The sequence below is a fragment of the Lepidothrix coronata genome, unplaced genomic scaffold (genome assembly GCF_001604755.1).
Source record: "Lepidothrix coronata isolate B3197 unplaced genomic scaffold, Lepidothrix_coronata-1.0 Scaffold124, whole genome shotgun sequence".
Classification (NCBI taxonomy): Eukaryota; Metazoa; Chordata; class Aves; order Passeriformes; family Pipridae; genus Lepidothrix; species Lepidothrix coronata.
The window spans coordinates 104,940-118,082 of record NW_016690304.1 but is presented as its reverse complement, the minus strand read 5'-3'; the positions used below and the strand labels follow the sequence as shown (position 1 = coordinate 118,082).

General features: G+C 45.8%; 1 protein-coding gene across 13 annotated transcripts in view; it reads left to right on the top strand.

Annotated features, from left to right (window-relative positions):
* PCDH15 (protocadherin related 15) overlaps positions 1-13,143 on the top strand; it is a 688,108-nt gene that overhangs the window by 625,748 nt on the left and 49,217 nt on the right. For all 13 annotated transcript variants that reach the window (XR_001876630.1, XM_017826140.1, XM_017826139.1 and 10 more), the window contains 2 exons: positions 8,753-8,862; positions 10,067-10,207. Coding sequence is in view for 12 of the 13 variants with exons in the window: in XM_017826140.1 (XP_017681629.1) it covers positions 8,753-8,862; positions 10,067-10,207 (251 nt within the window). In the remaining variant the exon portion in view is untranslated. The remainder of the gene's footprint in view (positions 1-8,752; positions 8,863-10,066; positions 10,208-13,143) is intronic.

Sequence of the window (13,143 nt, the reverse complement as noted above, 5' to 3'; positions counted from 1 at the left end):
ATGCACTGTCTTAAAAAACCACTTTTGGAGGCAGCAAAGGCAGTTACTTGTTTTCTTCAATGTCAGAAATTACATGGAAACAACCCCAGAACTTTCTGGTTCAGCTCTGAGACCCTCTCAAACATTCTGGAGAGGGACTAGTGTTGATTCCTGAGGTTTTCAGGAATTGTCACACTCAGCAGACTGCGCTTTGTGTTTGGTTTCTTGACAAGTGATTCAAGCTGGGACTAGCAGGTTTCATAGCACCTTATTTTTCAGTTGACATAGGATATCTTTGGGGTAAATGACAGCAAAATGATAAACTGTTGGATGTGGATGCTCAAATTTCTGAATGATTGAGAATTAGTGACTTTAGAGTGGATTAGAATTGATCTTTGCTTGTTTAATTATCATAATCTGGATGATTCCAGCATTGTTTTCGGAGCTGTTTTACAAACTTCCTTTCTGTGTATTTAGGAAAAGGTCACAGTTGAACAGTCTGACAGAGCAAAGCTGCAGCATGTATTACAAAATCAGAAATAAATACAAAATACAGGAGAGAGGGACCAGATGGCCTGAGCAAAAAGGGAGATAAAAGTGCCACTCTGCCTTGAGCTGTTGGTCTGGCAGCTCTGAGCTCTGCCAGAAGTACAGCAGCCCACTGGGGGCTCTGCTTGCAGCCCTCTTCATACCAAGGGAGGCTTTGATTGATATTATCCCTATCTTAAAGTGCAGTCAGAGATTTGCGTTTATTCACTCTGCATTATTGCATAACTTGGGGCAAATTAATGAGTCTCTTTTCCCCCCACCTTCTCTGTTTGGATTGTAAATTATACTGGAGACTTCTGGATGCTGCTGTGCTGTACATATCAAACAGGAAAGGGCAGCTGAGGCTATGAGAGCCAGAAAATACAGAGTGGAGCAGTTGTTTTATGAGGAGGGAGTGATAAAATGCAGCTCCTTCCTAAGGACTGTGAGAGATGGACCTCAAAGGACATCGCAGAGGGATCAGCTGAACCAGTCAGCTCTTCTGGTGGGGACTGGAAGCTGAAGGCCAAGCAGGCTTTGGGACATCCCTCCTCTTAGAAACAGAGGAGCATCAGTGGGGACCTTCTGGCTCTCTACAACTCCCTGACAGGAGGGGGGAGCCGGGGGGGGTCGGGCTCTGCTCCCAGGGAACAAGGGACAGGAGGAGAGGGAACGGCCTCAGGCTGTGCCAGGGGAGGCTCAGGTTGGATATTAGGGAAAATTTCTTCACTGACAGGGTGGTCAGGCATTGGACCAGACTGCTCAAGGCAGAGGTGGAGCCACCATCCCTGGAGGTGTTCAGAAAAGGTGTGGATGTGGCACTGGGGGGATTCCAGGATTCTCTGCAGGATCTGGTCCAGCAGCTTGAGGAGATGGCACCCCAGGGGCTCCCAGGCCATTAGCCTAGTTAATGAGGGCCAGATGATCCATCCATGCCTAGTGCTCCTAGGGAACTGTCTTCTGGGAACATGGATCCACTGCAGCTCCCACAGATGTCTCTCCAGCACCCCCTTGGCCAAGAGCCTCCCTGCCCTTGCCACATTCCAGCTGGTGCTGCAGGCCATCCCTGTGCTCCAGCCTGGATCTTCCTCTGGATCTAAGGACTTTAACTGCATTAGCAGTATGGACCCTTGTCTGTCCTTCTCTTGGATATTAAAGATGACTTTGGAGAGCTGACAGCAGCAGTGCCTGATAAATAAAGTGTTTTCCAAGCCAAGCATTGTTCCACAAAAACGCAAAGTGTGAAGAAAAGAGGCAAAAATCCAAAAGAATCAAAGTGCTGCAACGTGTGGACATTTAATTGGAGAAGGCTGGTCCACCCTGAGCCCACTTGACCTTTCAGCTGCCAGGGAAGGACGTTGCTGATGCTGCTCCCCTCCCCACATCTCCCGCAGGGTGGTTGGCGCTCAGTCGGATTCCGCTGCTTTTCCAAAGCACTGATGGCACAGGGAGGAACCAGCACCCAAAGGGATGCACGGGGTGCTTGTCAGCAGTGGGCAAAGACACTTCCACCCTCTCCAGCTGCTGTGACAGCCTGGAGAGCAAGGACACAGCAGGGTGATGAGGGCAGGGATGCCAGAAGAAGGCATGGGAGAGTTTGTGCATCGCTGCACAAACAGGCTGAGATAAATCCCACCATTTATTCAGGTTTTAGATGCTGGCTGATCTCATTCTGTTTTCTACTTCTCTGCAAAGACAGTCATAGAATCCCAGCAAGGTTTGGGTTGGAAGGGACCTTAAAGCCTTAAAGACCATCTTGTTCCACTCCCTGCCATGGTTCCCCCTTCCACTATCCCGGGTTGCTCCAAGCCCCATCCAACCTGGCCTTGGACACTTCCAAGGATGAGACAGCCACAACCTCTCTGGGTAACATAATAAAAAGGTCAATAACCAAATAAACCAAGGAAATCCCTTGCTTGGGAAAATCAAACCCCTGATTTTGAGTGGCCCTTTCTTAAGCTGTTATTTCTCTTGTCCCAATGGCTCCACCCAGATCACCTCTGGACTGAACTGCTGAGCAAGGAATTGAGCCAGAAAAAGTTTCCATTTCTTCCCAACAACTAATGGCAACACTTTCATTTCTTAATTAACAGCTATTAATTAGTAGCACTACAAAGCAGTTGAAGACCAGATGTGAAGCAAACCTCAGAAGAATATAGATTATTTTTTTTAGCAAGCCTGTCCTCTTTATGAGCACGTTCTCATTTTTAAAAAGTAAAAGTTCAAAGGGATTTGGGATCTTTTTGCTGTTTTGGTAATTAGTAAATACCACATCCTCTACAACTGGAAGGTCATTGCTAATAGGAATGTGCTGCTGGAGCAGGGAATGAAACGTTAACCAAGAGCAGCGTCATTGCTTCCTAATTATTGCCTGTGGGCACATTAAACAGGTGTTCAGCCATTGCAGAGCAGGAAAAAAGGAAAATACTGGAAACTTACAGCTTCTGTTAGTGTTGCATTATAGGTCCCCAACCTACTGGAAAAGATGTGTGTCCAGTTGTACAGTAATCTGAAGTTTTATGGGGAAATGTGTGAGCCTGGGAATTCGAGGCTATTACTCGCTGTAAATGTAGTGTGGAATTTTATTTCTCTACCAGTAGCAACACTCTGCTGTGAAAATGCGTTCTGCCTAAAAAGTGAGATTTTGGGACATGTGGGCTTCTCTCTCCCTCAGTGGAAGAGACACTGTGATGTTTTCCACCTAATTAAACCCTTCAGTATTGCAGGCAAATGCCATCCAAGCAAATAGTCACGTGTCCTAGGATTTCATGAAACAAACCTATGGAGTTGCAGCAGGAATCAAATGGAAGTGTTTTACTCCGAGAGACTCCTCCCAGTTCTCTGGTTTTTTGCTGTCCAGTCTTATTCTCATATTCTCGTTGGGAAACAGGGAATGGAGAATCCTGTGTAATGACAGTGAGGGGATGGGGAGCATTCCATGGTTGGAATCTGTCTCATTTGGTTTAATGATGGTAGATTTGTGCCATCCATTTGAGTCATCCTTTTCCCAGGATACCCAAGTCTGCCCAGTGCTTCTCCCGCCTTTCCCAGAATGGAATTTACATTTCATCAATGAAAGACCACTGGCAACCTTTTTCATGAAGCATTTCTGAGGTGTAGGAGTAAAAATAGTCAGTGTTTTCCTCCAACTGAAGCTTCCAACATATATTTTTAATTTGCTTCTCATGACAATTTGGCTTCAGGAAAAGATGTGTGATTTTGCTTTTGGAATTGCTGGTTTGTGGTGGTTTTCTCCTGGCACTTACTTGGTTTGTAATAAAAAAATTTAAAAAGCACTCTTTAACATGTGGTTGTGTAAGAAAATTAAATTATTTCTACAGCAAATGCTGGAGCATGAGTTGCCATTGAAAAATTAGGGAGCAAGATAATTAATGTGTAGTAGAAGTACAACCCTTTTTTCCCCCAGTTTTCCTTGGTTTAGCACTTCTACGTTGCATTTTATTCAAATCCTCTGCTTTTTTTTAACCAAATGAAGAGGAAAGTCTAATTTTATGATTAATTTTTCAATGAAATATTGTGGTGAGATGGTACCTGGTGAGAGCAGAGGAGGAAAGCAGAGGGGGCAGGGCTGGGCAGGGAACGTGCCTCACTGTGCCAGGTGAGGACGAGGGTCAGAGCTCTCAACGTGGTGTTGCAGTTAATGAAAGGTAGAAATAAGTTGCTCTGGGGATGTGGGAATGGGATAGAAATAATCCATCGTAATAGAATTAAACCCTGTTGGTGTATTAGGAGGACAGGCTTGGAATTTATCCCGTCAGTCTGACCAGTTCCAGGATGTGAATGTTGTGCTTGGTGGGAATTTTTTCCCCCCTTTTTCGCCTCTGCAGTAATTCTGACAGAAATATTCCTGTCTTCAAATCCTCGGCTTTAATGCAGGAAGATTGGTGGGATAACAGGAACACGTTCTGCCTGATGACGGGGTTCATGAGAACAAAATTTGACACTGGGTTTAAAAAGCAATAGGTTATGACAGGGGTTCACTGGAGCAATGTCCAGACTCCCCTGTCATCTGTTCCAGAGATAAATGCCATGGAAAGGTCAGAGTGTCTCCAGCCACTCCAAGAACTGAGACAGAAAAGGAGGGTATTAAGTCCAGTAAGGAACATGTGGTCCTTTTCAGGAAACTTTGAAGCCAAACTGCTTTAAAAGTACATTTAATTAAGAAGAAAATATTCTTTTCCAGAAAAAAAATTAAAATAATCACTGTCTCTGACAAACTGTTGAGACAGTTGCATCTCTAGGAACCCAAAAATTTGATAAATGGAGTGAAAATACCCTCAGTGTTAATCAAGTTGAGGTGAGAATCTGAACAGTGTCATTGAACAACAATAAAACTTTAGTTCTGACCTGTGCTTATGGACCTCCATCAATTAAAATATAAATATATATATATATAAAAATGCATTACAATATGCTATAAAAACATATATATAAAATATAAAGTCCACAAACAGAGTTGACTGAAGTGTCTAATATGGAGTCCATACACATCACACTATTAAACTTCACTGCTAAGCCAATTTTCCAAATTATTATTGGGTTTACTGCCTTTAAATTTAATTTTTTATTAAATCTCCTGTTCATGCTTTGGGAGATAGACAAGTTTCATGGTGAAAATGGATCTCAGGCAAATTGAAAAATGGCTGCGAGTCTGACGTGTTCAGCAAAGGGAAAAAGAAGAGAGGAAAAGCTAAAATTTCACTTCAGACACTTCAAATAGTTAAGCCCTGCAATGTATTTGACATTTGAGGCTCCACTTCCCCCCCCCGATCAAGATACAGGTAACTGAGATGGAGCAAATTAAAATATATTATTATTTTAAAAATTTGTATCTATTTTTTGCATGAATAATGACTTCATTTTAATTCTGTTTTCCTGGTTTGGGGTTGCTTTGTTTTTTTTCTGAGGGGCAAACCCAAAGAAATATGATGGGGGTCTCTCCTGGGCTCCATCCCATCCTGGATGCTGACGAGACAGCACCATTTACTATTCCTGTGGAAACATTAAAGGGGCTCAAGCAACCTAAAATCCACATCACTGGGATGGTTGTGGAAAAACACCATGGGAATGGATGGAAGGTTGGTCTAGGAACAGATTTAATCATGGTCAGCAGATGATTGTGCAAAGGAGAGTGTTGAGGAGGAAGGATGAAGACTCTGGGTGGGCTGAGCTGCAGCTGAGGGGGTTGGGGTGGGTGTTGGTTGCTGTTTATCTCATCTCACCCCAAGCTTTATGGGGTGCAAGTGGATCATCGTGTTGTTGCGTGGGGTCTTCTTACTTTCAGGGGCTGGATGGATGTGGATCCCCAGGCAGGGAAGTCTTGGGGAGGAATATTAGAAATCCCAGATTTGGGAGGGTGCTGTGCTCAGAAAGGAACCATCAAAATATTTCAAAGCAAGTCCAGGGAAGGGAATGGAGCTGGGGAAGGGGCTGGAGCAGCAGGAGCGGCTGAGGGAGCTGGGGGGGCTCAGCCTGGAGAAAAGGAGGCTCAGGGGGGACCTTCTGGCTCTGCAAGTCCCTGACAGGAGGGGGGAGCCGGGGGGGGTCGGGCTCTGCTCCCAGGGAACAAGGGACAGGAGGAGAGGGAACGGCCTCCAGCTGTGCCAGGGGAGGCTCAGGTTGGCCAGGAGGAGGAATTTGTTGCTGGAAAGGGTGGTCAGGCCTTGGCAGGGGCTGCCCAGGGAGGTTTGGAGTCCCCATCCCTGGAGGTGTTAGACAAACCTGTGGCTGTAGCACTCAGGACATGGTTTAGTGGTGAACACACTGCTGCTGCTGCATTGATGATTGGACTGGATGACCTAAAGGTCTTTTCCAATGGTAAGGACTCTGATTCCATGAAGTCGGCCCTGGGCCATGAGGCAGTGCCACTCCAATCCCACCCAGGTGACAGGGACACCCCAGTGGTGCCAGGTGAGCACAGCCTGGGGCTGGCAGGGTGGTGCTCTGGTGGCTGTTGCACTCAGAGACTGGTTAAGTTATTGCAAATTTGATCAAAAATACCTGCCCACTCTCTGAAACCACATGTGGAGGTCACAGCAGTGCCCTTCCCTTCCACTCCAAGGTCAGTTTTCCAAGCCTTCTCTGTATGGCTTGGGCTGGATTCTCCCACTTTGCTGGAGTCACATCTTCTCACAAAAAGAACCAGCTTTTATCGTCCAGTAACACAAAATTATTGCATAAAATCACCCTTGCCTGTGCCCTAAACCAGCTTCAAATAATGTGTCCTCCACTGAAAAAGAAACAAAAGCACCATTTTACTTCTTAGTCATTCAAAACAGAAAATAATTAACTTATTCCCCAGGAAAGCTTATTAGAGCTTGTAGTACAGGATAAAACCCAGGATATTGTCACTTGAATGGTCTTGGTTTTTGCCTCTTTGCTTCTCTCCAGTTCAGGAAAATGCTCTGAAGAGACGAGCTGAGTGTTTTATCCAGCTGATGCATTGTTCCCATTGATCCCAATCCCTGAGGTTAAATCAGGGGAATGAAACCACAGCCATTACCGTGGGGGGTTCCTGCCCCTCCCTCCAGAGCCTCTCGGAGCAAACTCAAAACCTCTCCCTAATTGTTATTGATTTGTCAATCCATTGAGTTCAGCCATGGCAGAAGGGGAGGTACAAGGCCATTGCCACTAAAAATATACTGAAAGTGTGCTTGAAATGAAGTTTGTGTGAGGTTTTCTTTCCAATCATACACCTTCAGAAGGAAAACAAACCAACATAATATATAATGCAACATAAAAAGGTTATTTTCCTTGCTGATCTCATCAAAAGAAGCCCAGCTTTAAATGCTTCCAGGTTTGAGAGCCTTTTTTTCCCTGTCTCTAAGATTCCCCTTTGCATTGGTAAAATGAACATTAATAAGCATTTCATAGCAGTAGTTTTATAGCTTAATAAATCAAGGGCAACGAGGAATTTTATTTCTCCCACTGATGCAGAGGCAGAAGGGTGGGAGCCAGAGGGATCTGCTCCAGGCACGTGTCTTTGGGTAAAAGTGAATTTACCATCACTTTTTCCTGTGGAAAAAAAAAAGGGGAGGTCAGTGTTTCAGTACAGCCACTATTACATGATGCAGAGCTTAATTGTGTATGTTCAGTGTCTCAGCCTGTTTCTAGGATGTTCAAACCAATATTCATCCCAAAGGAGGTGTTTGTAAGGCAGAGTGTCTCACTTCTCTTGGTTGACATTGTTTAGATCAGTTTAAAGACATCAGCACAGACTCTGTTCTTTCTGAAGTAGTTACAGCTTCCTTGAGGAGACAGCACCTCAAAATGTTCCTCATCACATTTTCTAAGGAGATGGGATTTGAAAAACGGAAGAGAAAGAGTGAAGTAATTCTTTGGTGCGTTCCAGGAAGACACTCATTATTTAGACATGATGGAGCAATGCTGAGTGTGAGATGCTCCCTGGTCAGTGTTTGCAGGGTATGAAGATTGTGAGATACCCAAGTGTTAGTGGTGTAATCATGTGGTTTTTTCTTCTTTCTTGACATAAATCATGCTCAGTGAACCAAAACCAATGCACTCAATGCTTAAAAGCTGTGTATGTACAGACTCACAGAATCAGGGAGTGGTTTGGGTTGGAAAGGATTTTAAAGCTCATCTCATGGGCAGGTTGCTCCAGCCTGGCCTTGGACACTTCCAGGGATCCAGGGGCAGCCACAGCTTCTCTGGGCAACAGGTGCCAGGGCCTCCCCATCCTCTCAGGGGCTGGCTAGACTTGGGTTGAAGTTGATTTCCTGAAAAGCATCTTGGCTTTTAGTACCAAAATGGGTTGGCAGGAAATTTTATGTTTCCTTCTGAAGAGTAGAAATTCCTGTGGAAGTGACCCCAAAGTGTTTGCTGATCCATGAATAAATTTTCCTGCTTTTCTGACAGATTACTGAGTTTTCTTAGTGTTATAAAATTTCTGAGTATTATAAAAGACCTATTATGTTTTAAATTTTCCTCCTAGTTTATCAGGCTGTGATGGTTCTTCTGTTTCACTTTCTGCTCATCATTCTTTTCCATTTCTCATATCAAAGAACCATTAGATGTTCATGTTGCCCCCTCAGTTGGACTTTTTACTGGTTTTTGCATTTGCACGGGGGTCAACATTTGCCTTTTTAATGTGGTTTTCTTAAATAACAGATTCTCTCCCTTTGGCAGCCTGATAGATGGAGGAAGCTGTTAACCTGCTGTTCAGGCAATGGGAATGTAACCTCAATCCTTTTGTTCCACTCTGCAGACCCCCCCCAGTGAGTGAAAGTGCCCCCAAAGGAACCGTGGTCGCCGTTGTCACCGCGGCCGCCCTGAACCAGACAGTCGTGTATTCCATTGTTTCAGGGAATGAAGAGGGTGAGTACAATATCATGTTTCGGTCTCAGTGGCCATGCCTGGCCTGGTGTGGGCACCAGAAGCCTGCAAGGAAGTGTTGGGAAGTAAAGCTGCTGCTGAGGGGAATCACACACTGGTTGAGGTTGGAAAAGACCTCTAAGGTCGAGTCCAACCCAGAGGTGAAATGCCAGCTCATCTGGCCAAGCATGAGGGAATTCCAGTACCTGAAGGGAGCCTACAGGAAAGATGGAGAGTGACTTTTTGTAAGAGCCCGTAGTGACAGGACAAGGGGGACTGGCTTCAAACTGACAGAGAACAGGTTTAGATGAAATATTGGGAAGGAATTGTTCCCTGTGAGGGTGGGGAGGCCCTGGCACAGGTTGCCCAGAGCAGCTGTGGCTGCCCCTGGATCTGTGGAAGTGTCCAAGGCCAGGTTGGACGGGGCTTGGAGCAACCTGGGACAGTGGAAGGTGTCCCTGCCCATGGGGTTGGAATGAATTGGGCTTCAAGGTCCCAACCTCTGCAAACCAAACTGTTCTGTGATTCCATGATTCTATGACTGCCATTATCAAGCCTTTAGAGATGAGCTAAAGATCAAATTAATTTGCAGAATTGCAATTAAAATATTCACTAATGTGAAAACTCCCATTGCTGCCACGTAGTGTGAATCCAGGGCATGCTGAAACGAGCTTTGGTGAAGTTCTACTTGCTTAAGTCTGGCTTAAGTCTTTACAGAGTTTGCCTTGCTGTAGCCACAAGCATTAGATTAGAGCCTGATACCTGAACAAAACATCCTGCTTGGGTACTCTCTGTGATCCACCTGGAAATCTCAACAGAGTCGCACTGAACAATTTGGAGGGATGTGAAAGAATTCTCCATCCCATCCTCCTTTTTGTGAGAGGGGGCTGTTTGACTTGTCTCCTCTTGCCAGTGTGACCTCAAATCCTGTGCAGGGCCAGGAGGTGGACTCGATGAGCCTTGTGGATCGCTTCCAGCTCAGGATATCCTATGATTCCCTGATCCTGGGATGGTTATCCCAGTAGCTGTGGGATCCAGCACAGCTTCAAAGTGGAGCTTAGAGGCCTGGGGGAGGGAGGGGAATGACTTTCCACGGACGGTGTCAGAGAACAGTGTCACCACCAAAACAAAACACTTGAGCATTAAAAATAAAAACATGTTTATGCATCTTGGAAAAAAAGTTGCTTGTGTTTTTGCTGGCTTTCAGATGTGTTTGCCATCAACAACAGAACGGGTGTGATCTCCGTTAAGAAGGCTCTGGATTATGAAAGTGTGACGAGTTACGAGCTCCGGGTCCAGGCAGATTCCTTGCAAGTGGTGAGATCCAACCTGCGGGTCCCTTCCAAGAGTAAGTTGGAAAATCCATCCTTTTAAATCTCTTTTTCACACAGATGGGTGTTGTTATTTGGTGAGGGTGAGGCAGTGACCTGATTGTGCTCCCGGAGATGTGAGGGTGATGATGGATCTCTAAGCCTGACTTCCTGCTCAGTTTTGAGTAAATCCTCACAAACCATCTCCATGTAGGTCTCAGTGACAGAGTCAAAAGTCATGTTGATGTATAAACAGAGAGCTGATGGCACAAATTGTACATTCTCAGTGTCATTAGGGGGTTATGTGAGGGAATGGCACAGTGACTTTTTCACAAACACGTTGCACGGCCCAAACTGGGCTGGTGACACCTCACCAAGGGTTGGGACACTACCAAGAGGATGGGGAACAGACCCACAGCAGGGGGAGCAGGGAGAAAAAACTCTTTCCTCTCCCCTGAGGGTCTGTGTGGAGTGTATTGGAAGCCTGTCTGAGAGCAAAGTGCTGGGACAAAGACCAGAAGGTTCTTTGCAGCATCTGCAGGCAGGAAGGAGTTGATTCCCAACAGGTCTACTTTGGCTCTCTCTCATGGTGTGGGTTTTCTTTTTCCCTTGAGTGGCTTTCTTTTTTGAAGAAAAATATTTTGAAACATCTTTTGATTGTCTTTATCATCCTCCCTGTAAGGAAAATGTCCAGGAAGTCTGGCTTTCAAACACTTGGCTCGCTTTGCCAGTCCTGTACCACTTCCTATTTAACTCACAGTTGGGCCAGAGCTTAAAAAAAGCCCAAACCTTGTAACAGAAGTATTTTGGTAGGTGTTTCCACACAGACTGTTCTTGTCCAATTTTTTCTGTATTTTTTGGTCTCCATGTGTCAGGTTTTTTCCTGTTAAGGAGCATCATGGATGTGTTTTGGAGCTGAGGAGTCCCTTGAAGCCTGGCTTTGGGTACCTGCTGCTGTGTGTGCATAATTCATTCAGAAAAGGGAATCACACTGATGTTTTGAATCTAGGAACTACAGATGGAGTTCAGATTTACTTCAGACTTCAGTTTTAGGAGAATAACCATTATTTAGTTAGTTGTCAATCCAGGGAGATACCATAACCAAAATGTCAATCTCAGACTGTTCCTAAACATCAGTGAGATCTGGGCACTTACAACATGGGTGCATAATTAAACCTTCTCATCATTTTTGGAAACCCTTAGCAATATAAGGAGCAATTTGAATCCAAGTGCATCTTTGAAAGCATTGCTGGCTGGCTGATGCTGTAGGGATGGTGCTGCCACAGCCTTGGATTTGATCTCTGCTCCCAAAGAGGGCTGCATGGCCAGCCCAGGGCACGAGAACTCCCATCAATCTTTCATCTGCCTGTCACCTTCTTGCCAGAGATAATTCATCCTGCCTGTGTCCAGGCACAGAGAGCTCTGGGAAAACTGGAACTGAGAGCACAGTGAGATCTCTGTTTCTCCTTTGCTGCAGGGAGGAGTGAGCTGTGTCAGCACTGTCTGCTTTGGCTGCTCACTCTGGGCAATCTGGCAGGGTGACAAAGTGCCACCCTGTCATGACAGAGAATAGGTTTAGATGGGATATTAGGAAGGAACCCTGTGGGGGTGGTGAGGCCCTGTCCCAGGTTGCCCAGAGAAGCTGTGGCTGCCCCTGGATCCCTGGAAGTGTCCAAGGCCAGGTTGGACACGGCTTGGAGCAACCTGGGCTAGTGGAAGGTGTTCCTGCCCATGGCAGGGGGTGGAACAAGTTGAGCTTTAAGATCCCTTCCAACCCAAACCATTCTGGGATTCTGTGATCTCGTATTAGTTGAAGGGGCTTAGGTATTGGGGCACATGCCATAAAACTTGGGAATAGTCTGAGGGAAAGCCTGAGACATTGTCCAGGGCTGGCAGTTACAATATGTTCATCCCAGTTTCCAGTATTACTCATGAAAGCAACAGGAGACTTTGGGAAATGGAGCACATGTCATCCTGGTTGATGTTCCAGGTGCCATTGGAGCTGTATGTGCAGAGGGAGAGCAGGAGGGCTCTGGGACAGCTGTCTCAGCTTTCTGTGCCTGGCAGAGCTCCACTGAAGGGCATATGCTGGAAAATGCAGCCAGGTCGTGCACAGGGAGGACATGAGGCTTCTGGGCATCTTCCAGCCTTCTCCAAAGCTTTCTCTGACATGGCTCAAGAAACGAGGGAGTCAGCAGGTTCTTCTCTCCTTTGAGGGAAGCAGTGGCCTTTCTATCCCTCTTCCAACTCCCAGCCTGCACTAGAGCAGTTCTCCCAACAGAGCAGCACTTCCCAAAAGGTGGTGGCTGAATTATTTTATCCAGGGATGCTCGATAAGGATTGGAGTTGGAATTCAGTCCAATGTGTTTGGCTACCCAGGAGTTTACAGCCTGTGCTGGGCTTGGAATATGCCCTATGCTGCATGGAGAGCCAAAGAATTTGGTAGATGTATATATTTTAAATATTTTACAAGTATCTGGCCCATTAAATCACTTATGTCTTTGTAATGGAGACCCCTTGACCTCTGGGTTTGATGCCTACATTTCCACAATTTCTTCCTTTCGGTTTTCTCAGCACCTTGTTCGTTTTTGATGAGTTTTAATCAGGTTAAATTCTACTTCACAGTTTCAGGGCACTGAATTGATGAGCTCCAGTGGGAGGAGATGAAGAAGAATTAATGCACCACTGAGGACTTCGGTGCTACTGAAATGATGTATCCAATCTGGAGATGGGTGACTGTGAACACCCTGCTCTGGGATTCTGTGACATGGAATTAATACACCACTGAGACATCCAGTGGCAATGAGGTGCTGCCACTTTGGGTGCTGGATACCACTAAATCAGTGGAATTTTCTCTGGAATTTCTGAGCAGGGCATTGGTGACCTACTCTGGAGCTGCAGTGATTTTTGGGCCCCTCACTTTGTGCAAGACCCGGAGGGGCTGGAGCGTGTGCAGGGAAGGGAACGGAGCTGG